The sequence below is a fragment of the Saccostrea cucullata genome, unplaced genomic scaffold (genome assembly GCF_032062105.1).
Source record: "Saccostrea cucullata isolate Sc308-1 unplaced genomic scaffold, CSIRO_AGI_Scuc_v1 ctg21, whole genome shotgun sequence".
NCBI classification, from domain to species: domain Eukaryota; kingdom Metazoa; phylum Mollusca; class Bivalvia; order Ostreida; family Ostreidae; genus Saccostrea; species Saccostrea cuccullata.
In genome coordinates, this window is record NW_026931375.1 from 45,090 (window position 1) to 73,042 (window position 27,953).

General features: G+C 34.7%; 1 protein-coding gene and 1 long non-coding RNA gene across 5 annotated transcripts; one reads left to right on the forward strand and one right to left on the reverse strand.

Moving 5' to 3' along the window:
• Positions 1-1,482: 1,482 nt before the first annotated feature.
• LOC134232411 (phytanoyl-CoA hydroxylase-interacting protein-like) lies at positions 1,483-27,873 on the forward strand. 4 transcript variants are annotated; one of them, XM_062714360.1, is made up of 4 exons: positions 1,483-1,502; positions 1,597-1,634; positions 5,575-6,137; positions 27,453-27,873. In XM_062714360.1, the coding sequence occupies exons 1-4, from the start codon at positions 1,498-1,500 to the stop codon at positions 27,561-27,563; spliced, it is 717 nt and encodes a 238-aa protein (XP_062570344.1). In that variant the 5' UTR covers positions 1,483-1,497; the 3' UTR covers positions 27,564-27,873. The 4 variants fall into 4 exon arrangements, 3 of the variants coding, with proteins under 3 accessions (XP_062570344.1, XP_062570343.1, XP_062570345.1); XM_062714359.1 differs by lacking the exon at positions 27,453-27,873 and having other exon boundaries at positions 5,575-7,665; XM_062714361.1 differs by lacking the exons at positions 1,483-1,502; positions 1,597-1,634; positions 5,575-6,137 and adding exons at positions 23,683-23,874; positions 23,980-24,017 and having other exon boundaries at positions 26,896-27,865.
• Positions 20,116-26,223, reverse strand: LOC134232412 (uncharacterized). The gene is made up of 2 exons (XR_009984772.1): positions 26,109-26,223; positions 20,116-20,222 (listed from the first exon to the last, which is right to left on the reverse strand). It is a non-coding gene; the product is annotated as an uncharacterized LOC134232412 (long non-coding RNA).
• Positions 27,874-27,953: the final 80 nt, after the last annotated feature.

The window sequence follows — 27,953 nt, forward strand, 5'->3', positions numbered from 1 at the left end:
TTTTTTTAGCAAAATAAATATTTCCATATACGCGATATTATATTTCGAATTTTAAGCCAACATCAAATAAAATTTGTAGAACGTGATATAAAGCAAAGCAATCCGTCTACTGCACAGAGTTTTTTGTTTTGATAATCTTATGCATATCAAGTTTGTCCTGATATGATAGCACATAATAAATTATTTAACCTAGGTTTACAATTGCAGTTCCTCTTTCAAAAGCCACAGCTTAAACTGAAAACCATAACATTCATAGTCACACCTTGATGTTTATAGCCAATATGGCGGAATCGGACCCTAAAGGCGATGGATTTAGTGAGTCTTGTACAGGAAGTACTCACTTGGAGAATGTTTGGGGGAAACTTTTGAAAACCCAGGAATTTTATGAAATGGATACCGTCTCTTACTTTTTTCATTGTACTACCAAGAGCTGCAAAAATGACATTCTACATTCTAGGATATTGAGAGGAGAGATGACAGGGTCCCCTGGGCTGGCGCCACTGGCAACAAACACAAATTTGAAAGGAATCTGGTTCGTACTGGCCTTCGAAGGCAGCGGACTGTCCAGGAAACCTAAATCTCCATACGGAACTCAGAGGATTAAAATACCTGCATCAGTAATGATGCATTACATGGAATATATTTCTCTTGACCACGATAATGTACAAAGTGATAATAATGACCCATCTCAGACGAGATCAGTTAAGGAAGACAAACAACTGTATTTATTTTTTGAGAGCTCGTATACATACAGTAGCAAACCAAGGTACATCAGGCTCCTTTTGGTTCGGTCTACTGACCCAAATCTACCCTGGTGTAAACAAAACTTATATAAAGTGGACTTGAATTCCAATCCTTTCTTTCAATGGGAAGACGACAAGCTTTTGTCTGCCTCTAATGGGGGTCAGACATTTGGATTGAGGTACTTATTGTAGGAGACATCGCTGATAAATTGAGAGAGAGGCCAGTCTGGGACGTAGTTAGCAAAGGAAGACGGGCGGGAAGAGAACCTGAGATACCGTTAGTATGTGCTTTGTTGACAGCAACAACAAACGAATACTAGGTCTACTCTTTGTTCAAAAACACCATGCAGTAAGATATTAAATGGTCTGTGGAATATTTTGAATGTATTTAAGCATTAAGTTTTTGTAATTTTTTAGGAACAACACGCATGCTAGCACAAAGTGAAAACACACTTTTTCATTCAATAAATGTTTTCTGTAATATTGCAGTTTCCAAATTACGCTAAATATCTACATCTTTTATGATGCCGTAAAAGACAATTTTAAAAAAAGATTTCTGGATAACTAAAATAGAAATAAATTATTTATAACATCGAGGGAAATCCTAAGGTATTTATGGAAACATATCTTCCTGTTTGGAAGGAGGTTTATGCCATCAACTACATGTCTTAGACGATGGATTTTTAATGATATTGATTAGTATTTCAACGAATTAACGAAGTTTTACTTTCTGTTTATTTCTGTTTACTGTTGAATGAGGTAAGATTTTTAAAATTAAATTAAAAGGAACAAATTCTTTTGAGATTAAATTGAGAACATATATCATTAATTTATATGTAATTTGAAATAAAAGATTTTCAGGGGAGAAAAAAATGACAGATTCCCAAAAATGTAAGTGAACAATTGATACCACTGCTTTTAACTCGATTCTATTATGATTGATTTGAAACGCAATTTTGCTTGTGAATGTGTACTGCAAAAAGTTTGTGACACGGCTACATCAACATATTTATTGTCCCCCGCTTTCGCGAAAGCGATTTCTTGTGATAAGACCTTTCTTTGGGTACCACCAAATTTGACCTTGACTTTGGAGTTAGACCCACTTTTGCACAAAAAATCCTAACTTTTACTTTGGCCATAACTTTTGAATGGTATGTATACTATGACTTTTATATTTCACATATATATACTTTGTGACAAGACCTTTCATAAGATATTAACGACTTTGACCTTTTGACCTTTGAGATTTCCGTAATTATGAAAAAAAACTTTAACCTTGACCATAACTTTTGAACGGTAAGGGCTAGGGCTTGCATACTGTACTTCATATATGTAATTCTTGTGAGAAGACCTTTCATTGGATGAACTTTGACCCTTTGACCTTGGAGTTTGACCTACTTTTCAAAAACTTTGACCTTGGCTACAACTTTCGAACAGTAGATACTAGGACTTTCATATTTTACATATGTATTCTTTGTGGCAAGACCTTTCATTTTATATCAACAACCTTGATCTTTTGACCTTGACCTTGGTGATTTTTCGTACTAATGAAAAAACTTTAACCTTGACCATAACTTTTGAATGGTAAGGTCTAGGGCTTTCATTCTACATATATGTAATCCTTGTGAAAAGTCTTTTCATAGGATACCAAGACCTTTAACCCTTTCACCTTGACCTTTGAGTTCAGTGATGGTTTCTAAATAATTAATATATGATGAGGTGTCCATATTACACACAATATGTCATAAAAAATGACATCTCACCCAAAAAGACACCGAAAGCGGGGGACCACAATTCCTTGAATTTGCTGGTTTTCTTCACAACGCTTTGCTTCAATAGATATGCATATATTTGTAATACTTAAGTTATGCAGTTTCTGGAAAATGCAAGTTTTGAAGAGAAATACTGTTCAATAATTTTTCAAAAATTGCTATTTAAAACAGTAGATGTATTTAATTATAAGTAAGCAATGATCCGTGTTTGGTTCTTTTCAAATACACTTTCCTTTCTTTTTTTTCTTATCCGTTTTTTTTAATGACATGACCAAACCCTATAGACTACATTCTCTTTTCAAAAGCAACAACATTTTTTCCCCTTCCTTAATAATTCCATTAGGTGATTTTTTTCTGTTCCAAATTTTTCATGGAAAAACAGGATTTTTTTTTTGGCGTAGTCATATACATGTACAGCTGTAGGTCTATACTTGCATATTAAGTCGTAATGTGAAGTGGGTATTTCCTTCTCTTTGAAAAAGATTAATAAAAGATTTTTAGAAAAATTCTTTTGTTTTTTTGATAAATTATAGCTTTTGGAATACCCCATACACTCAATAAAATCACTGGTGATCGCTAAATACCCATGGCTCCTTAAGCAGTGACCTTTGGTGAATGACATGAAATCAGGATGATAAGAAAACATACAGATACAGTTAGTATACTAGTATTTATTTAGGCCTAACTTGATTCGAATGAAATCAAGCATAAAGAAAATTTTGATGATGAGTCATTAAGGTCACTTTGCAATAATATACAATATGCAGTATATATTGACATAGTGCAGAGACACGGGTACTTATTTTTCTTTAAATAAAAGACTTTAGAAATATACACCCTACCGAACAATAAGTAGGGGGTATATTTTTTTTATTAACAGAAAAACTAGAGGTACTGTGAGCGATGAGCTCACTAAATGATACCCCCCGCCTCCCATATGGTTATAACTGGTGAAAAAGTCCATGTTTTCCTGTGGCCGGGAAACCCAAAATATGTGTCGGATCAAAAAGTAAAATAGGAGGTGCACAATAGCAATATGTAATAAAGATTCTGTGAAAGTTTCATTAAATTTCCTTCAGTGGTATGAGAGAAGTTGCGGATAAGAGATGGGTACCCCAAAGCGTAACAGACGGACGGACGGACAGACGGAAGGACGGACGGACGGAAATACCGATTACTATATACCCCCACTTTTCAAGCGGGGGGTATAATAAATAGAGTCAGGTGCCTGTGTGCAGAGACTATATTCCTGTTATCAAACAAGTTATTTTCAAATGCTAAGAAAAACAATTTATCTTCACATAATTAATGACAAATTCTATTCGTTGTAGACCCTTAGAAAACAAAGCTTTTCCTCATTATTTGTTTTACGTTACGACAATGTTGTTTCTTGCTTTTTGCATCTCTCTCTCTCTCTCTCTCTCTGTCTCTCTCTCTCGATACAGTTTATATTGAACAGACAATCGCCTCCTCTTACGTTATAAATCAACCAGACAATGAGAATATGAATTTAGATTTATCTAAATGTATATCAGACTGTATATTCCATCCGTCTGCCAATAATACTGAAAATCATTTTTTTAAATACAATGCCGCAGGAATCATTCAGTTTGAGAGGAGGGGGGGGGGGGTTGGCACAACCATATACTTTCAGTTTGGGGCACTATCATCTACCAAAATTTCGAATGAAAATTTTAACCACCGCCCCCTCACCACCCCTCCTGATTTCTATGCCCATGAAATGTAAGCTTTATAAGATAATGATGTACTCACCAAAACTACTAAACTGGTTTGGTGTCATTCCAGGCTAATCTTCTCCATAAACTCTCCGAATGTTTTCCGAAAATGTCCTTCTTGTAAATTTTTACCAAATTCTTAATTGTATATACTTTTCTTTTATTTTCTCGGAAATATCGTTTACAAATCAATGAACTCTTTAATTTTCAAGGCTATGTTATGTAATAGATATGTTTAAAATGATATAATCCGGTTATTACATTTCGTACAGTAAAACATTTTCATAAAGATAGTTTGTCAAGTTTGAATTCTAATAAAATTTAAAGGTATCTTTCAGATTTACGTTTGAATTCTTTTTTTAAAATTAAAATTTTGTTTATGTTTAGACGTAACTATACTTGTGTCTCCTGCAGAACTCGGCGATACTAAGGGATCGCTCTCTCTCTCTCTCTCTCTCTCTCTCTCTCTCTCTCTCTCTCTCTCTCTCTCTCTCTCTCTGCCATAAAAAAACGACCATCACTGATCCCTTCAAAATATTTCATAATATATAGGTATCGATACATTGCTGACATTATAGATCTAACTCGGCAGTGTTGTATCTTTTGCATGCAAGACATGCAGTTTTAAAAATAGGCTGTTGTACAGCACATGGTATCGGAGGGGTCTCCCCACTCCGTAATATTTACTACCGAAAAATGTTCCATGAAAGTTTAATTGCCCCTCCCCTCGCCCATAAAAAGACGTTTTTTCAAGAACTGATCATTCTCTATCTACCCTATCTTAACGTTTAGATCTTTTACCTTTAGCAAGACATCAAATTAAGAATATAACTAGTAAATGACCTTTCAAAAAGGACTAGACTAGGAGACGAAACATTTCAATACTTCTGAAATAAAATAAAAATGCCAATCCCACATTCTGATTATAGCATTGTAAGAAAGTTTTATCATATTCTAAATGTTTTTGTTACAGGCAATAATTTTTTATTTTTTTTTCTATAAGCTTAACACGTACTCAGTTTAGCAATGAATACCGGGGGTATATCATAAATTATAACTAAAAATATCAAATTCTTTTGAACAAACAACTATTTTTAGGAAAATATTTTCAAAGATTGTGAATTATTTTATGATCGCTATTTTCTTTTACAAAGCTGCCATTTTAGGAAATTGTTAAATATGAAGATTGACAGTTTATTAACATTCATTAAACAATTTTTTTTTTAATATTTATTTTGAAAACTGGCACTTAGCTAACGATGATTTTTTTATAATGCTGATACTAAGGATGACATTTACTCAATGATTATTATTTCTTTTTAGATTTGACATCCTATGAGTTGAAAAAACTGCAGGACAAGTGTGTTAATTTTATAAAGGCATCAGACTCTGATAAGTTTTTACGACTCAGGTATATGTGGCGAGATAAACCATTAGATTACTGGGAGAACATCTTGAATGAAAAGGATGGACAAATGGTTCCTTACACCAAAGATTGTAATGGAGATCAAAGATCCGCCCTAAATGGAAACATTGCTGGTCTATTTTTTGGTTGCGCACTGTATCCCAAAAACGGAAAGCCACCATGGTTCTCCTATCTTGGCAATCGCAGACTCTATATCTCATCAACGGCCATTTTCCGAAAACCCGTGCGTCTTTATTTTGCTGATTTTTATTGTCATACGAAAAATCACTTTGCAACGCTGGTCCTCACAAAAACCGACTCTAAGCAAGATAATTTCTGTCGAGACCACAATTTACCGCAGCTAGATATGAAGAATAATCCATTTCTGAAAATCCAGACAATAAATGGTGTGGATGAAGTTTTCGTTACAGTGGGGGTTAGGGTGGAGGTGTTGTATACAGAAACAATAGACGTAAATGAAGTTACTACCGGTAAATATAAGACTGGTCGCTTTGTGTGGGTTAAACCAAGTGGTCGTGGACGAAGTAGGCCAGGAGGTATCCCCAAAAATCCGGCCTGTCGAATTTGCAATTTATAATTCTATTACAAGAAAAAAATTCTGCTGTTAAAGATCCTTGTAATTTAATATTATCTTTATTTTACTTATAACATCTGTCTGAAATTTTTGAAAGACATACAATCATAATTGAAACATATCGCAATCAATTTATCTGTAAAATTAATTTTACGTTTGGGGAACTAACAAACTACCGCACTTTCTACGTAAAACTTCGTATTGTGAATTAGTTTCACGCAAGTTGTAGTCAATTTTTGATTAGCAGCATCTGATAGCTTATACAATAGATATTACTTTTATTATTACTGTCATATATCAGGTATAAGTCACGAAATAGATTGTTTATATCTTGGCATGTTACCTGCAATATGTTTAAACATACATGACATATTATCGATGTTACATATCCATTGTTACATACTCAATAAAGGCATTGTTATTCTAAACAAATCTGAGAACTAGTCTCTTGGTAAAATCTCGAATGGCTCAATGAAAGCTTGAGCCTTTTTAAAAAGAAACATGTTATTTTAATATAACGATTCAACAGATATATTTTTGAAACTCCAGGTTACTTATTTCATTGAAAATCTCCAATTTTTACTCACAAAGGGACGTCGACCAAGTAGTAATGGGCTTAAAATTTAGACTTACTTTGTATTCTGGGATACAGAGTAGTAAGGAGGGTTCTTTAACGTTTTACACCTAAGCTCGTTTTAGCTCATCTGATCCGAAGGCTCTAGTAACCTTTCCTGTTAATTAATTTGCTCCTTTCTTCAGAATAACTCGGCCATTTTAAACAAACTTGGCACATAATCCTTTGGTAAAAGGATCCAAGTTTATTCCATGAAACATGGAGATAACAAACAAGTATTCAAGCTCAGAGGTACATTTAAACAATACAAACCAGGAGCAGAGCAAACACGGACCTCTAAACATATCCTTGGTGCAGTGAGCACGCAGCGCATCCGTAGACACATCATTGTGTAAATAATGGCCCAACAATTAGTACATAAATTGTCCTTCTGCATTTTACTTAATGACAAGGTCATTCTATCGACCATAAAACTTGCGAAATTATGACTTTAAGGGAGACTTTTAATATTTTTTGTTTCATCAACTTGTTTGTCAATTGTTTATCTCTTTATAGAAATTGTTTGTGCGCCATGGTCTTGTGATCAAATCACCTAAGAGATGGAAACATCATTTGAAGGTGATACGGTTGTAAGGGTATACTATTACCATAAGTTAGGAAAGTTGACGACTGAAGTCGTCACATTTATCATAAAGTTTTGTTGTTAGGTTACTATTAATGTCTTTTTATAGTAAAACCCTCAAATGTAAAACAGATGTGTCAATGAGTCATACAGATAGAAAAAAATATGCTTGTTTTGATTGAAACGAGACAGAAACCATTTAAAGATCTCGGCAGTCAGATACACATTTGGGGATGGAGGCTTGTGCTATGAACCCCCCACCCCCCCCCCCCAACTTTGTACAATTATGGGGACGAATATTTTACGTTTATCACTATTTCTCATGGCTAAAACATGTATTATAATATATAAAATTGACACTTAAAAAAGAGCCATAGCGCATTTGATAATCACTTTCGCCTACTCTATTAACCATACTTTTGTCATACAATGTTAGTTTATACATACCTTAATAAAGCAAATCACACAAAAATAATATTTAAATATTAATAGTTCCCTCATATGATGAATATAAAAATCGTTCAGTTTATATGGAGAATATTGTAAATACCGAGGAATTCCCCTCAGAAAAACAACTTCTAAATAATTATATTTGGATATGACTGCACTTCATTACATTTAGATATTTTGATTAAAGGTGGTCTTCGTATTGAAAATGTTGAAAATATGTATTTAATTTTCCTTCTCAGAATTATATTTTAAGATTCAACAACCTGTCTTAAATTTATCCAATGAATTACAATGACTTCGTGGCGTAGTGGTATGATTGCAGGATTGTAGACATAATGATTGTGAGTTCGAGGCTCACAGTGTGTTTCTTGTCTATGCTTTTATTTTTTTTTCTCTCTGTGCATTTTTCCTGTTTTTTAAAATTTTTTTTTTACAATACATGTTTAAAAAATGTAAGAGATATATAATACAACATTACACTTTAAAAGTATCTCGGTAAAAAACAGTCCTAAACTATTTTTAATGACCCAAAGTCATAGCTGCTAGCTTGTTTTATTCTAAAAAATTTTAAAACTCTTGTTTAGAATAAGAGTAACATTATTGTCATGTAACAAACTTGCAACTATGAAAATATAAAGTTGGTCCACAAATATTTACATACATGTAGTTTGATCTTGAATTGAAAAGGTACATGTACATGTATCTATAAATAGAAACAGCTAAGGCAGCTGTGGCTCTTTACTGCAGACAGTCTGTCCAATTTTTAGCGTAACCCTATGCTATAATTCATTAATTATGAATGTTGGCACATCGGGAAAGCTTCTAGATGTATTGGTTTCAAACATATGTTTGCATTTCTTTGATCTAGTGATCACCTAGTCAAATTAAAGCTATCGTGCAAAGTCTTAAACCTATTATACGCAACGAGCAAAGCGGTGTCCGCCATATTTCTCTACTCTGCGATAGTTACAATTCCAAATATATGTGATCAATCGCGGTCACGGGCTATTGCACACGCTTCCAGAAGGCCTAATGTGTACACTAAACCCCCCAAAATATAAGTCTAGCTTGTACTGTCTTCCGCTAAGTTTCAGAAACTAATACAATACAATTTTTTGAATGCTTTAAAACTAATAATAATAAATGATAAATTCATTAAAAAAAATGTTGCAATTTTACAAGCACGTGAATTTTTGATTATGAAAAAATACATTTATAAAACAACGTATTACAATGCTTACCAGACGCCAGACAGTACAAGCTTGATCATGGATAATACTATAAGTAAAAACAAGAGTTATGAAAGTACGTAAAAGTATTGAAATTCTTTCCCAAGTTTTCTTTCAGCGCCTACATCAACACATCCCGTTTACGCCCTACGATATGAAAACAACAGTTATCTGTGAAACCGGCCTGTCCAGTTTTCTAAAAATAGTAACGATCTCTTCATACCTCGTTGACCGTTCGGGGATCAGTTATTATCTGGGAAAATTTTTTTCTCTCTCTCTCTTTCTCTCTCTCTCTCTCTCTCTCTCTCTCTCTCTCTCTCTCTCTCTCTCTCTCTCTCTCGTACACAATGTTCAAGCATGAATACAGGACACAGGGATCGGAAGTAAATTGAAAGGGGGGGGGGTAAACAAACATAAAAGGTAAACTTCAATAATTTCCCATGTCTATATTATGTCTGTATTTGCATTTGGGGGGGGGGGGGGGGGCTAAACCCCCTTGTCCCCCCTTTCCATTCCAAGGCTTGTGCAGGAATGGATTAAACTTTTCCTTGACAGAAAAGGGAACACAATAATAAAACATCGGATATAGAATCACAACTATAAACGAAATTTTAACTTTGGGCAATGATGAAGAATTACATATTTTGGATAATGTAGAATTCAGGTTTAGTATTGCCCAAGTTATCTGCAGTTCTATTATTTGTTTGCAATAAATCCTCGCCAACAATATTTTCCTGAAATAGTGGGAACTTTTTTTAATGCTTATATAAAGAACAATACAGTTGGTAAACAATCATTTTCCGTAAAAGTTTGAACCTGGGTTGAGTCTACATATATGTCATCTTCGCTAGCCAAGGGTTTCCAATCCGAAAGCTACTCTACTTTTAGTAGATTCCTAACGAAGACGACATGTGTTCATAATAAATATGATTTAAAAATATGCATGTTCTTGTGTATGTCAAATTTACCTATTCAAGAACTTTAATATAAAATAAGATTTTTTTTTTGCAAATCTTAAATGAGAAGGGGTTTTCTGCTCGTGGCAACTCGGGCAAATTTGTTACATGGTAAAGAAAAGTATCAGTAAACGATTTTAATTGTCCCTGGACTTTTCTACATGTAATGCATAAAATGCACTGATCAATATCCAAAGCGGTTGATAGAAGGTGTATCAAATATATAATAAGTCACCAGTTTTAAAAACAAATGTAGCGTAAAATAAAGTACAATGTAATCATAAACCAAGGAAAATGAAATTATAATATTAATAGAAATAAGAAATACTTATATACAATTTTATGTACAAATGAACTGATTCACGTTGAAACTTGCCGGTCAGAAAGGAAAATAGGTATAGAATTTAGAAGTAAATTATTTTTGTTATTGTGTAAATTTTCACAGAAACTTTTCAATTCACTGTTTGCACCCCCCCCCCCCCACTCCCCTCCCCGTACATAAAAACGTTTAATTTCCTAGCGGGATTTATGCACGCATTTAGAAGAACTGATCTTGGTATTTACCGCAAATGGTTCTCTTGCACATGTAAAAAAAACTTGTCCGAACAACTTTTTCATGATGAACATAAATTGTGCCTATTTATACCCGCACTTTCGAAAGAAAGTTCGGGTATATTGTTGTTACTCATGTCCGTCCGTCCGTCTGTCACACTTTTCTTCCCTGAACTCCTCCTACATTTTTCACAGTAGCTTAATCATCCTTTGGGAGATGGTTGGGGGTGTCATGTAGATGTGCAGTAAGGTTTCGGAATTTTGATTTTGCCCCAGGGGATCAAATGGGGGTCGAAAAATGACGTTTTTTATACAAAAAGCCCCTTCTTCCCTGAACTCCTCCTACATTTTTCACAGTAGCTTAATCATCCTTTGGGAGATGGTTGGGGGTGTCATTTAGATGTGCAGTAAGGTTTCGGAATTTTGATTTTGCCCCGGGGGATCAAATGGGGGACGAAAAATGAAATTTTTTATACAAAAAGCCCCTTCTTCCCTGAACTCGTTATACCCGCACTTTCTAAAGAAAGTTCGGGTATATTGTTGTTACTCATGTCCGTCCGTCCGTCCGTCTGTCACACTTTTCTTCCCTGAACTCCTCCTACATTTTACACAGTAGCTTAATCATCTTTTGTGGGATGATTAGTGGTGTCATGTAGATGTGCAGTAAGGTTTCGGAATTTTGATTTTGCCCCGGGGGGTCAAATGGGGGTCGAAAAATGACGTTTTTTGTGCAAAAAGTCCCGTCTTCCCTGAACTCCTTCTACATTTTACTCAGCAGCCTAATAACCTTTTGAGGGATGATTGGTGGTGTTATGTTGATGTGCAGTAAGGTTTCGGAATTTTGATTTTTCCCCGGGGGGTCAAATGGGGGTCGAAAAATGACGTTTTTTATGCAAAAAGCCCCATCTTCCCTGAACTCCTCTTACATTTTACTTAGCAGTCTAATCATCTTTTGTGGGATGATTAGTGGTGTCATGTAGATGTGCAGTAAGGTTTCGGAATTTTGATTTTGCCCCGGGGGGTCAAATGGAGGTCGAAAAATGACGTTTTTTGTGCAAAAAGTCCCGTCTTCCCTGAACTCCTCTTACATTTTACTCAGCAGCCAAATCACCTTTTGGGGGATGGTTGGTGGTGTCATGTAGATGTGCAGTAAGGTTTCGAATTTTAATTTTACCCCGGGGGGTCAAATGGGGGTCGAAAAATGACGTTTTTTATGTAAAAGACCCCATCTTCCCTGAACTCCTCTTACATTTTACTTAGCAGCCTAATCATCTTTTGGGGGATGATTAGTGGTGTCATGTAGATGTGCAGTAAGGTTTTGGAATTTAGATTTTGCCCCAGGGGGTCAAATGGGGGTCGAAAAATAAAGTTTTTTATACAAAAAGCCCTGTTTTCCCTGAACTTCTCTTACATTTTACTCAGCAGCCTATCATCTTTTAGGAGATGGTTGGTGGGGTCATGTAGATGTGCAGTAAGGTTTTGGAATTTAGATTTTGCCCCGGGGGGTCAAATGGGGGTCGAAAAATGATGTTTTTTATGCTAAAAGACCTGTCTTCTCTGAACTCCTCTTTCATTTTACTCAGCAGCTTAATCACCTTTTGGGAGATGGTTGATGGTGTCATGTACATGTGCAGTAAGGTTTCGGAATTAAGATTTTGCCCCAGGGGATCAAATGGGGGTCGAAAAATAACGTTTTTCATACAAAGAGCCCTGTTTTCCCTGAACTCCTCTTACATTTTACTCAGCAGCCTAATCATCTTTTGGGAGATGGTTGGTGGGGTCATGTAGATGTGCAGTAAGGTTTTGGAATTTAGATTTTGCCCCGGGGGGTCAAATGTGGGTCGAAAAATGACGTTTTTTGTGCAAAAAGCCCTGTCTTCCTTGAAGTCTTCCTTAATGTTACTCAGAAGTCTAATCATCTTTTAGGAGAGTTAAATATTTTGAAAATTATGTAAAACATCAACGTCAAGGGGTAACAAGATGTGTTTGTGAAACACTATGCGCCCGGCGTCAACAAAGTTCGAAAAAGCTTTTTTTAGCATATAGGTCACAGTCAAGGTCACAAGGTCATTGACCTTGGTGTTGTTTGTAAGAACTTTATTAGTGGGGTATGCATACTAAATATGAAGTCCCTATCTCTTATGGTTCAAAAGTTATGGCAAAAAGTGGAAAAAGCTATTTTTAGCATATAGGTCACAGTCAAGGTCACAAGGTCATTGGCCTTGATGTCATTTGAAGGAACTTAATTAGTGCAGTATGCATACCAAATATGAAGTCCCATCTCCTATGGTTCAAAGGTTATGGCAAAAAGTGGAAAAAGCTATTTTTAGTATAAAGGTCACAGTCAAGGTCACATGGTCATTGACCTTGGTGTTGTTTGAAAGAACCTTTTTAGTGGAGTATGCATACCAAATATGAAGTCCCATCTCCTATGGTTCAAAGGTTATGGCAAAAAGTGGAAAAAGCTATTTTTAGTATAAAGGTCACAGTCAAGGTCACATGGTCATTGACCTTGGTGTTGTTTGAAAGAACCTTTTTAGTGGAGTATGCATACCAAATATGAAGTCCCTATCTCCTATGGTTTAAAAGTTATAACAAACAGTTGAAAAACCTATTTTTAGCATATAGGTCACAGTCAAGGTCACAAGGTCATTGACCTTGATGTCATTTGAAAGAACTTTATTAGAGGAGTATGCATACCAAATATGAAGTCTCTATCTCTTACGGTTCAAAAGTTTTGGCCAAGGTTAAAGTTGACAACAGACAAACAGATAAACAGACAAACAGACAAACAGACAGGACAAAAACAATATGCGCCCCGAAAAAATTCGGGCGCATAAAAAAACATCACATGCTGGGAAACACCTTGAATTCTTATGAGTAATTTATGTACATGTCAAATGTGAGAGTCATATCTCATCTCAATCAAAAGTTATAAGCAAATGCAACATTTTTGAAAAGTAGGTTAGGCTTGATCGCTTCAAGGTCAAGGTCACAGTGTAAAAGTCATGATTTATTTGGAAAGGTCTTATCACAGGTAATAATATACATGCATTATGATATGAATGCCCTAACTTTTTTCTTTCAAAATGATGAATTTATAACAATTTAATTTTTTTGCAAGTTGGTCAAACTTCTAGGTCACATGTAAAAAAAAAAACCATGCCATTCTTACAGGTAAATATACTAATACATAAGTTTAATATGAATGTCTCTTCTCATTCAGTAGATATGACCGTGATAACCAAGGTTAAATTTATTGAGACAGATGAACTGAGTCTGACATACAAATGTACATATTTCTATATGAATTGGGTAAAATTGGCCCAGTGGTTCTAGAGAAGTTAAAAATGTAAAAAGTTTTCAGACAAACAGATGGACAACACGTCACGACAGACATTATATGCTAAGGAAACCAAAAAAGCTCAAATGAGTGTTTTGAAAGGGTTACAATATGGTTGGAGTATTTGAAAAGCTGTTTTTTTTCCTGCAGAGATATGCATGACCAACATATTCATGTTTTATATTTTCTTTAGTGATTTGTTTGTTTGTTGTGAATACATCTTCCCTCATATGGAGACACCACCAAATAATAATGAAGATAAGATGTGTTTGTGAAACACTGATGTCCCAGTATGGAAGCCTATGGCAAAGGTTGAAGTTTCTCAAATATATGTCAAAATCAAAGGTCAAGGTCAAAGGGTTCAAATTGTTAGTATCAGAAGAAAGTCTTGTCACAAGGAATGTACATGTGAAATAAAGAAATCCCTGGTAATTCCTGTTCAAAAGTTAATTGCCAAGGTTAATTTTTTTGTTTAAGTGGTTCAAACTCTAGGGTCAAGGTCAAACATATTTATACCTGTTGACAGTTCACAATGAATACAATATGTCATGATAAGTATGAAAGCCCTAGCACCTACTGATCAAAATTTAGGCAGAGTTTAAAGTTTGGTATTTTTCTTGTAAAAATGTGTATCCCATGTTTAAATTGTCACAAGAAATAAACCTATAAAATGTGGAAGCTATTTGTATAGCCCATCCCACTTAAAACTTATGGGCAAGCTAGCTAGGATTTAATTTCTGCAGACTTATAGACAGACATACTATAAACACAAGAAACAAAATATGTATAATAATTAGTCAAATGGAAAAAAATATACTATTTAACTGGAATCACAAAATACATTGTTATTTCAGGGACAGGAAGTGGGTAGGAAGATTGGAATCCCCCCCCCCCCATCTGGCATTTGCTTTATTTAAACAAGACTATATACTGTAGCAAGTAAAAAATGACTCTTGACATCCTCTCCCTATAAACTTAGAAAACATTGACCTCACTATCATTGTTTTTTTATTTGTTTATTTGTTTTCATTTTTTTTTCTCCTGCTTGTCACGAAATTCTGGGCTGGAATTTTTTGACTGAGATGTGAACCCCCCTCCCTACTCCTGAAAAAAATTCTGGATCCGCACCAGTATTGGCAGTAACTGAATGTCACATCGACAACGGGAGATAACTTCACAATATGAAATTCGTCTAGTGTGGCATGCGATGATCTTTGACCCTTTTTAACTTTAACCTAATCGTTTGGGTGTATTTTACCCCCCACTATACTAAAACTTCTACTTACCGACTCCCTGTGTCTCGTCAACTTCATGAAATATAGGCCTAAATCCAATTATAACACAAAATGAATTAATCCAATGCACACCAGACTGCAGCCATGTGCCATTTTGGCGAACCTTCGTCGATTCCATCACCTTATCAGATGAAGTGGGTATCGGCCGAGGTGTGCCAAATGGTGTTTAATCTATAAATATGATAATGGGTGACGCAATGTGATGTGATGTAGAAATTTACATGTTCACATGTATAGTACAAGAACAAATTTTAAATTAATTCATAACAAACGATATTAAATTTTAACAAACCTTTTCCATCTAGCCTATTCCCAAAAGTATGTGCTGTTTGATTGTGGTGTCGAGGGGGGGGGGGGGGTAGTAAAATTAAAAAGGTCCTATTATGAGCAAAACATATATCAAAATCTAATTTCAGACGTGGATCCAGAAATTTTTTCCGGGGGGGGGGGGGGGGCACCTCAGTCAAAAAAAAAATCCTATCCCAGAAATTGACAATCCAAAAAAAAAAAAAAACCTAAAGTAAATCTCACCCAAACGTCAAAAACATATATAGTGGGGGGAGGGGGTGGGGGGGGGGGGGGGGGGGGTGGGGTGGGGGTAGTGGTGACTTCTATTGCCGCAAATTAAATGTTTAACTTTTCATACCTATTTTACACATATTCGTGTTTACCAGGGGGGGGGGGGATCTGCATTTTCCAAGGGGGGTCCATTGTAACTTTTTCCTTGTTTTAGTATATACATTTTTTAACCTTGTAAATTTGTAGGACCCCCCCCCCCCGACAGATCCGTGCATGAATTTACATCATTAATAAAATTCAGACTGGCCGGGTATATAATGAATTAAGCATGTATAAAATAAATATAAGAGGTTCTGAGTTATAGGTCACAGGGTCTGAGAATTTCATACTCAATTTGATGAATACATGTAAATTATAGAATTATTTTGACTATTTCTTTGGAAAGCCGCCCAATATGTAGGAGCGTGTATTTAGAGGCAAACACCTTAGTGCGGGTATTACTGTCTCATGACAGCATCTAGTTTTTTTTTTCTCTCGCAATAATTATTCTAGCTTTCAAGTTGTCTGTCTCTTTGCTTTATCCGATTATGCTATGTAACAACATCTTATATTAGCTACAGATCTGTAGCTCGCTGGAATGCAGCTGGAGAAAATAAGGATGTCCGTCCGGGAAGCTTATTGTGCACAAAAGCGCACTTTTCCCATTGATTAGTATTTCACCGTTATATAAATTACGCTACCACCTAAACAATTTCCTAACCGTGCTCTCCTAGCACATTTACTACGCCCACAACAAAAAATTCCCCAAACTGTTGTTCATACTCCTTCTGGGCCTGATATCTTGAGTCCATATATATTGAGTTGGGTAATATATATACTCGTTGGTAGATCCAGAGGGGGGGGGGGGGTTGGAACCCCCCTTTTTTTGCCAAGTGGAGAGAGAGGTACAGCGTTTTCCGAGAAAAAATATTTGTAGTCTAACTTTATATGTATGTATTGAATAGATTGATTCTCACGATTTAGTTTCCTCCATTCACCTTCACAATTACTTTTTTTTTGAGAGAACTGTAGAAAATATTCTACTTATTTTCATATATCTGATATATGATATTGACTATGTAACATGCGAGGTTTAATATGATATAGATTCCCGCGATCTGTGGTTGTGTTGGCTATATATATGCAGGCACGTAGCATCGAATTTGAAAGTGGGGGGGGGGGCAGCCACAGAAATTTTTTTTTACTTATTACAAAAATTTGACAAGCAAAAAATAAAAAGGGGGGGGGGGATTGTTTCCCCAAAATCGAAAATCCTTTTTCGTTGGGGGGGGGGGGGGTTATTTTTTTTTCATATTACTTTACTTTAGTATAAAGTGGGGGGGGGGGGGGCTTTCAATGAACATTTTCAATGGTAAAAGTATTGTTGGCCCCCATGTTGCTACGTCCCTGATATGTACCATTTTTTGATCAGATATCTTTTGAAGGAACTTGTAACTCTTTGTTTAACCCCACCTCTACCCCACCCCAAAAAAGTTTTTCAAATTCTAAAAAGAAAATTCTATGTACTTTTCTGAAATGCTGCAAATCCATTCAATGTGAAGGTTTTTAAAATGTTTTTAAAATGTGTTTGTTTTTTCTATTCGGACTGGAGGTACAGTATCTTTTCAAAGAAAAAAGGGACATAAAACAAAGTAAAACAAAATTGTTATAACCACAACCTAAAATCTTTCTGAACGTGTGTGTAAATCTTTCCTTGAGAGTGTGTGTGTGTAGGGGGGGGGGGTTAGAGGGGCACAACCCTGGAACCCCCTTTCAAAAATGGCTGGATCTGCCCCAGAATACTGTCATATTGGGTTGATGCATTACTTGCACATGCAGTTCTGTTGTGAATAGTGTAAATATTGGAATATGTAAGAAACTCAAGGTCAGTTAATATTTTGATATATCTTGTAAAAAAAAAACACAAAAGCAAACCACTGTTTTGTGCACAATAGATATGCACTTATTTTTTTCAATGTTTATCGCTGTAGGTCTTTGGCCTGTTATTTCCCTATTACTGTTTTAGACCATCGAACTTCTTATAAATAGGGATGAAACTGAGAGAGAGAGGGAGAGAGAGGGGGGTTCTTTTAACATTTTGATATTTGTTTTATTTATCATTGCATGAATTTGAGAAACCAAAACATTTTTTGTTTCCAGTGATGTAGGTCTTAAAATGTTATCTTCCGTACCGATGTAGAATGGAAGGTATTCGCAGGAAAAATATAATTACAGAAATAAATCATTGATAGTGTATATCAAAATATTTATTTGTATACATGTGTCCCTTCAGTAAATTTCCACCGTGTCTTCTTGATAAGAATTTGATTTTCTTTATAAACAGTGTAGGCAAATAATTGATTTGCTGTTCAAATCATAGAATAGATATAAAATTTCATAAGCAGATTCCTTTTTTTCTTGTCAATGAGCATTTGGTGTGTCTGCTTTTTTTCTATTTATATTTTTTTAATTAAAAAAAAAATTGTTACCCTTACGTGTAATTGTGTCTAAAGTGTGTACAATTATTTGGGTTATGTCGAAAAAGACCACCAGTTTACAGAGATTTTTTGTAGATTGTATAATAACATTCAAATACGCAGGATAAAATAATAACAGGTCCCTAGAAAACACCGAAGTGTGAGTAGATCCTATTTATAGAAAACTGAACGGTCCGGTTTGAATACCGGGACAGGGTGTGTGCACTAATGGAGTATGCGAAAGGCAAATCTTTGGATAAATATTGCTAAACTTTTATAATTTGTTTGACTTATCGAATGTTCCATTCAACTGATCAAGCTTGTACTGTCGGCGTCTGGTAAGCAATGTAAAAAGCGGTTTTGCATATCGTACTTTCGTGTGACTAATATTTTACTTTTTCCTAATTTTTTATTTACTTACTTATTTTGTGAAAAATATTTTTTTTTAAATTATTTCCTCTCATCATATAGTATTTATTTTCTAAAATTTAGCAACAGACAGTACAAGTTTGACTTACATGGGGGGGGGGGATTAGTGTACACTCTAGGCCTTCTGGAAGCGTGTGCAATAGCCCATGACCGCGACTGATCACAAATATTTGGAATTGAAACTATCGCAGAGTTGAGAAATATGGCGGACACCGCTTTGCTCGTTGCTTATAATATGTTTAAGACTTTGCACGATAGCTTTAAGTAGTTATCATATCATTGAGATGAGATTAGTTAGTCAGATTAGACTCAGTATGTAAGAAGCTAAATGTGATCACCTACAAAAATTTAATTCTTTGTTTACTTGAAATCAATTTTTATTTGCAAGAACTTTATTTTCACGTAATTACGTGAGATAGTTTGCTCCGAAAATTTCATTCTCGCGTTTTCCTTATGATTATATGGAGCAAACACCAGAATTAGTGAAAATTTTTGTCTGCTATCAAAGAATTGATGGCAATCCAGCGAACATAAGGTGTTGTTAATATTAAGGGATCTACGGTACAGTAAATATCAAAATTATCTGCCCAGGATATGTTATAGGCCTGTAAAGTATGTAAGATACTGTGAAAACTTTTGAGGTTGCACACCTGAAAATTATCTTCATTTCCTATTGTAAAGTATATGATGGCAAAATTACCCCCTTAAAATCATATGGGTCCGTTTAAATTAGAGAGACAATTCTAAGACACCTAGGATGTATCCAAATTTAAAAGCAACTTTCATATTTCACTGCTCTGATGGCGGAAGGAGTTTTCTTTATATACCCTTGCTAATCAACATGTAATCCTGCTAAACAAAGTCAAAGAAAACTGCAAGAGAAATGAAAAGATTTTATTCTAAGTAACATAATATTGTCAAACTTTGAACCTTTTTCAATTCTGTCATTGTGATTTTTTTATTGTTTGCACCATTATAACGATAAATTTCAAACATTTTTTCAGTTCTGTTTATCTGACCATTACACAAAGTAGGCAGCCAGCTGGGCCATTTTGTCCTCTTCCCCGGCCCCTCCCCCTTCCTCTACCCCTGCCCCACCCACCCCCTGGTCTTCTACGGCGCATGATGGCATGGTGTTTCTCCACTAGGTTTTTTAATATAGAGTCACAAAAAACACAACCTGAATGTTTTGTCTCTTTACCACGATTGGATAATTTTCGCTTGCATTTTTTTCTTTCTGTTTTTAATGATCTAAAATTTTACAATATATGCATTTTAGAAATGATGATAAATACAAGTATTTAAAATACCGTTTCACCAGGTATTTGTTTGCAAATCTACATCAAATGAAAATTAAACAAGCCACAGATTTCTCCTCACCTTATTGAAATCCACGTCTACAATGTGAGCCCCGCAGTCATCACACACCTCCTCAGAAACACTCACTTTGTGGGCATTCTCAAACATGTTAATCACCACCTGACACCTACAATCAAATATCAATATCAGCGGTGAGCACTAATTTCTTGCTCTATGTGGGAAATGGCATTTGCGATATCTGTATGACTGAATGTGTTTCACCATGGTGATGTTTCTAGATGGAGGAGAATTAAGTGCACCTTTCACATCGAAAGAAGAACTGGGCAGACTTTGGGACGAGCTAATGGAGGCTGTTTATCAAAGATTTAGTGACGAGAAACAATTAAGTCACACACTTTTTGCACTGCACCTCATTGACAGGTTAGAAAATTGTATGGAGGTTACACCTAGTCCCCGGCGCGGGCGCATTTAATTAGCATCTAACAAAGATCTGAAGGGAAACTGGTTTGCGCTGGCTTTGAAGGACGATGTGCTTCCAAGAAAGTCACCTTACGGTTCCCAAAGAATCAAAATACCCGTGCATTGTATGATGGATTATATGACAAACACATCTTTGGATGAGAATGTAAATCTTGATGATTATGATGATTCAGCTTCAGCTGCAGAAACGTCATCTTTCTACAAGAAACAACGTGCAAAAAAAAATCTGCAAAAGCTCTAAAGGAAAAGCCAAAGGATACACCAAGAAAGACTGAATAAAAAAATCGTGAGGATCCAGTTTTATTTTGAAAGTGCACATTTTTACAATGAAGGATCGCAATACACCAGGTTAGTTTTACTCCGCTCAAATGACCCGAAGCCTTGGTGTGAAGAAAATCTGCATAAGGTTGACTTACATAAAAATTCCCTTTTCCAATGGTCCGATAATAAACTTACGTCTTCGAAGAATGATGGTTCTAACAAACGTGCACTTTGCGTTGAGGTGCTCATAGTCGGAAATATTGAATGGGATGAAGTTGGCAAAGACGTGCGTGCAGGGAGAGACCCTGAGAAAGAAGTTTTATAATTTTCTTTTCTAAAATTCAAACTTTGACGACTTTTCAATACAATGTGAAATGCGAGTGGATTCGTTGCAACTTCTTTGACTTCCAAAGGGAATGAAAAGAATTTATCAAAAAGACGTAAAGCAATCATTGGATACATTAAGATATTATGTGTTGTACAATGTTTCACGAGCTGAATTTAAAGAATAGATTGTGGTTTTATTTTTTCCATTTGCTTACTATACAAAAAATAAGGAACTCCATAAGATCCTCTCAGCTGCAAATGTGAGAGCTGCACTAAACTGCAATTTGATGCCTATTGCGAGTTGATGCATGTGATGTTTTCAAAATAACAAACATGATGATAGCATTACAAACTCTTTATACGAATATTTGTACACATAAATAAAAAATACAACATAAATTAAAACTGTGGATATCATATATACTTTTGTACAAAGTTAAGTAAGGAGTTGATCCACGCAGAGACCGGTGTCCTTTCGATGAGACCGTATTAACCGATGCCCCGTTTCGAAGTAGGTGTTGACATAAAAAGCCTGTATAATATTTTGATTATTTTTACCTAGCTATACAATAACAGTTCTTTCAAAAGCCACAGCTTAAACTGAAAGCCACACATTCATCGTCATTTTTCTGGATTTTTATTATAGCAAATATGGCGGAATCGGACCCTAAAGCTGATGGATTTAGTGAGTCTTGCACAGGAAGTATGTTTGGGAAAAACTTTTGAAAACGCAGGAATTTCATGAAATGGCTAGAGTCTCTTACTTTTTTCATTGTACTATCAAGAGGTGCAAAAATGAAATTCTACATTCTAGAATATTGAGATAAGAAATAACAGAGTCCCCTGAGCTGGCGCCACTGGCAACAAACACAAACTTGAAAGGAATCTGGTTTGTATTGGCTTTAGAAGGCAAAGGACTGTCAAGAAAATCTCCTTACGAAACTCAAAGAATTAAAATACCTGCATCAGTAATGATGCATTACATGGAAAATGTTTCGCTTGACCGCGATGATGTACAAAGTGATAATAATGACACATCTGAGACGAAATCAGTTAAGGAAGACAAACAAGTGTATTTATTTTTTTGAGAGCTCGTATACATACAATAGCAAACCAAGGTACATCAGGCTCCTTTTGGTGTGCTCTACTGACCCAAATCTACAATGGTGTAAACAAAACTTATATGAAGTGGACTTATATTCTAATCCTTTCTTTCAAAGGGAAGACGACAAGTTTTTTTTGTCGGCCTCAAATGGGGGGTCAGATATTTGGGTTGAGGTACTTATTGTAGGTGACATCGCTATTGATAAATTGAGAGAGAGACCAGTCTGGGACGTGGTTAGCAAAGGAAGACAGGAGGGAAGAGAACCTGAGATACTGTAATATATGCTAAATTTGTTGACTGCAACAACAAACGAATGTAATATATGTGTATTAATATTGAATTCAAATGTGAATAAAATTTACCTGTTTAGAATTGTTTTCTTATCAGCTTAATTCTTACTAGCTTTAAATTTCATTTGAATTTGTAAATATTTCTTTTTTAATATGCATTATGTTCTGAATAAATTCTGCTTTAAAAAATAAAAACAAAGGTCGGCTAATATAGGAGCACAACGGGTGCCCATTAATTCCATCAGATTGTCGGAAGGCATTTTTACATCTTAAAGATTTCAGCCAGTATAATAGGCTTTAAAATGTGGAATATTGTACAGTCACAGCCCAAATCTTTAGAACACTATTATTTGACTAAAATTAATTCAAGCTGTTGACTCATATTCCTTACTCAAGGGCATGGTCATTTCGTCAAGAACATTTAGAGAAGCACAGATCTATGCAGGATTATGTAAATGGGAAAGACATGATAAAAATGTAGTACATGTATATTTATTGAATTAATTCTAAATACTGTGTTATTTTCTCAAGGGCACACGGCGGGCGTGACAGTCAACAGGGTATGCTTACTCCTCTATGGCACCTGCTCCCACCTCTGATGTTCTGGAGGTCAGTGTTTGCTCTGCTCCCGTTTTGTACTGTATAAACGGACTCTGACCTTGAATTGTTTCGGTTTCTCCATATTGCATTACATAAACATGTAGTCTTCGGCTCAGCGACAGCTCAACGTATTAGAGTTTAAAATTATTTTTAAGAGTTTCAGATTTATGGTTCGGCTAAAACTTATTAAACTCATTCCCCAGTGATCATGATACAGATTTTTCATGCTCTTGATTCTAGTAGGTCGTCTCATTTTTCGAAAACGCCATACAATTAGATATTGAAATGGTCCGTGGAATATTTTGAATGTACTGTTTAAGTTTTTGTATAGTTTTTTATTTTTTTTTAGGATCAACACGCTAGCACAAAGTGAAAACACACATTTTCCATCATTCAATAAATGTTTTCTTTAATACTGCAGTTCCCCAATATCTACATTTCCCATTTGTATTCTTCAAATGCTTTTAAAGTATAGTATCTTTTATGATGTCATAAAGGGCAATTTTAAAAGATTTCTGGATAACTAAAATAGAAATAAATTATTTATAACGTCGAGGGAAATCCTATGTTATTTAAAGAAACATATCTTCCTGTTTGGAATAAAAATTTTGTCATCAACTTCATATGCTAGGCAGAAGGATAGTTGAGCGTACGTTTTATCCATCTGCATACGCTAGACATCATATTGATTAGTATTTCAACGAATTAACGAAATTTTACTTTCTCTTTATTTTTGTTTACTACTGTTGAATGAGGTAAGATTTTCAACATTAAAATAAAAGGAAATATTATTGTTTTGAGTTTAAAATGAGAATGCATTTATATCATTTAATGATTAATATATTATTTTAAAATAAAAGATTTTCAGTAGAGAAAAAAATGACAGATTCCCAAAAATGTAAGTTAACAGTCGACATCACTGCTTTTAATGCAATGCTATTTCAGTTGATTTGTAATGAATATTTTTGTTTGTGACACGGCTCTATTTTCTTAACTACACACATGCTTAATCGATAATAAGTATGCATATATGTGTAATATTCTGTTTAAGTTATGTAGTTTCTGAAGAATGCAATATTCAATATATAAGAAATAATGTACAAATCGACCATTTCAAAAATTGCTGTTTAGAACTGTATATTTAAAATAAAACTATTAGACTATTAGTAAGCAATGGTCCGTGTTTGCTTCTTTTCAAATACACTTTATTTTCTATTTAATTATTACCCATTTTAGATTTGTCTAAACTCTTATGTAAGAATGGAATTGAATTACGTGACCGAACTGTAGACTTTATTTTCTTTTCAAAAGCAGTCATCATTTTTTCCTTTGCTTATCCCATTCGGTGGATTTTTTTATTTCAATTTTTTGTTCGTGAAAGAAAGGGATTTTTTTTTTTGCTCAGTCATATACAACGGTAGGAGCTTGCATATTAAGTTAATATACTTAACAATAAAAACAATAGTCTTAGATTCGTGCAAAGTGGGTCTTTCCTCCTCGTTAAATTAGATTGATATTTTTGGAAAAATTCTACAGTTTTTCTGATAAACTATATATAGACTTTGGATCATGATCGGGAAATAACGGGAAAATCAGTTTGTAGATAATGGTCTAACAGTAGTATGAAAGACATCAGTCAGCATTTGACTTAATGATAAATTATATTTACTGACAAGGTTAATATACCAACTATAGAACTTACGAAATGATGACTTTACGAGACTGTTGATATTATTGTTTCATCAACTTGTTTGTCAATAATTTACCGCGTTTTATAAATTGTTCATACGTAGAGCAAGCTTTAGTCTATCGATTCAACTGAGAGACACATGTATACATCCAGTATTCAGGTGAAGGAAAATTGAAAAGTTTAATTCATCACCTTTATCATAAAGCTTGGATGTTAGATAACCATTAACGTCTTTTTCTAATAAAATATCCAAATATGAAACAGATGCGTCAGACTCCGTGGTCAATCGTAACTACTCGGCCATTTCCGTGAACGATAGATAACGTTATTAATTTTCTCTTTCGGAAAATGGCCGAGTAGTTACGAATGACTCCGTGGTATCTTTTATCTTAAAGCTCACCGGGATATATCGTATCGACATAAGAATGGAAATTACCATTGTTAATTGACAATACGTCGTCGATATATCTAAATGTTGAGTTGAAAACCACAGCAAGTGTTTTCTTCTTTTCACGCATAAGATTTTGTACAAATTCTGCTTCATATGAATATAAAAATAGGCCTGCTAATAACGGAGCGCAACTGGTACCCATGTTAATATTCCAATAGATTGTTGAAAGACCTGGTCGCCAAAAACCACATAGATATTGTCAATCAGAAACTCAAGCATCTTTTTGATGTCAACTTCAGAGTACTTGGGTTTGCAATTAGAATGTGTTTTAACAAAATAATTTTTAAAATGAACAATGACAAGGTAAGTTAATATACGAGTTCCGTTTTTATCATAAAAAAAAAACAACTGTCAATGATACATGTATCAAGAACCTTGACTTTAATTTTTCGTGGGGAATTGTTGCATATAAAGTTGAAAAGTCTTTATCTTTTACGTTGTTGATTTTTGTAAAATTTTGTGATTTCCATTTTTCCAAAAGTTCCTCGGAGTTTTTTTAGCATCCACATCTGTTCTCAAATATATTGTAGCACAGGACTCTTGAATTTTTTCGGCTATATAATATATCCTCAGAAAGCAAAACTTTTCGTCGCGTTTTTCTTTTGACACTGTGACAATGTTGTAACCTGCTTTTTAACACCCCACCCCCTCCCCTCTCTCCATTATTTATAATGAATAGACAGTCGCCCCATTTTAGGTAGTAAATCAACCAGAAATTGAAATATGAATTTGGAATTTATTTTTTCAATATCAGTCTGTATTTCTATCTGTCTGCCTATACTGAAGTTCTTTTTTTTTCAAGAAACTGCAAGCATTAATATTTTAAGAAATATACTCACCAAAACTACTTATTGGTTTGGTTTCCATTTCATGCTTGCCTTCTCAACAAACTCTCGAATGTTTTCAGAAAATGTCTTTCTTTGTAAACTGTTCATATCAAAGCTTAAATTCTACTTTTACTTTATTTTCTCGGAAATATTGTTTACAGATTGTATGCTCTTTTCCTGTAAAGTTATAGAACAGATACGATATCGAAAACTAGCTATTCGGTCATGACAGACAGCTTTAGACAGTAAAACATTATCATAAAGAAAATTTGCCAGTTTGAATTCTATTAAAATTTTGGAGGTATCTTTTAGATTTATATTTGTTTGATTTCTTTTTTTAAATAAATATTTCGTTTTTGTGTATGTGTATACCTGTGTCAGCGATCACTTGGTACTTTCACAATTTTTTTTTATATTTTAATTATACAGTGCCATTGAGCACCTCCTATTTTACTTTTTCATCTGACACTTATTTCGGTGTCTCAAAGCAAAACATGGAATTTGCCATTATAATCATATGGGAGGCGGGGGTATCAATTTGTGAGCTCAGTACTCATGCACACCAGACACAGTACCTCTAGTTTTCTTTTGCAAAGCTACTTTTTGGGAAATGTAGATTACGAAGATCGACAACTACTTTAAGTAGCCATTTTCTTTTCATAAAACAACTTTTGTAGAAAATATTGATTTAGAAAATTGGCACTTAGCTAACGATGATTCTTTTATCCTCATAATAAAAAAAATGCTTTTTTGGAAAGTACTAATTATAATATCAACATTTAGTTCACAATAATTATTTTCTTTTTAGATTTGACATCTTATGAGTTGAAAAAACTGCAGGACAAGTGTGTTAACTTTATAAAGGCATCAGAATCTAATAAGTTTTTGCGACTCAGGTATATGTGGAGAGATAAACCAACATCATACTGGGAGAACATCTTGGATGTAGAAGATGGTCAAATGGTTCCTTACACCAAAGATTTCAATGGAGATCAAAGATCCGCCCTAAATGGAAACATTGATGGTCTATTTTTTGGCTGCGGGTTATACCCCAAAAATGGAAAACCACCATGGTTCTCGTTTTTTGGCAATCGCAGGCTCTATATCTCATCTACGGCTATTTTCCGAAAATCCATGCATCTTTATTTTGCTGACTTTTACTGTCATACAAAAAATCACTTTGCGACGCTGGTCCTGACAAAACCCAACTCTGAGCAAGATGAATTCTGTCGAGAACACAATCTACCGCAGTTAGATATAACGAATAATCCATTTCTAAAAATCCAGACAACGAATGGTGAAGTTTTAGTTACGGTGGGGGTTAGGGTGGAGGTGTTGTATACAGAAACGATGGACGTAAATGAGGTTACTGACTGTGGGATTGGTCGCTTTGTGTGGGTCAAACCACGTGGCCGGGGCCAAAGTCGACCAAAAGGTATCCCCAAAAACCTGTCCTGTCAAATTTGCAATTTATAATTCTTTTCCAAGAAAAAAATTCCAAAGTTCAAGATCATTGTAATTTAATTTCATGATTTTTATTCAACTTACTTAAATAAACAACTGTCTGAAATCTTTGAAAGGTATAAAATCAAAACTGAAACAAAATGCAATTTTAAAATTCTAATTTTTACATTTTGAAACAAGCCTTCCAACAAAACTCCTGCACTTTCATTTAAAATTTCGTCTTATGAATTTGTTTCAATTTTTGATAGGCAGCATCGTGTTAGAGTTTATACCATAGATATTACTTTTCTTTTTACTGCCATATAACTGGAATTAGTCATGATTGTTTTTTTTTTCATGCAAAAGTATGTTAAAGCACAATATTATCTATGTTACCTAATCCTTTGTTACATGTATACTCAA

Coding starts and splice junctions, on each gene's coding strand:
- LOC134232411 (XM_062714359.1), top strand. Junction 1,635..5,574: donor AATGACAGATTCCCAAAAAT/GTAAGTGAACAA, acceptor ATTTCTTTTTAG/ATTTGACATCCTATGAGTTG.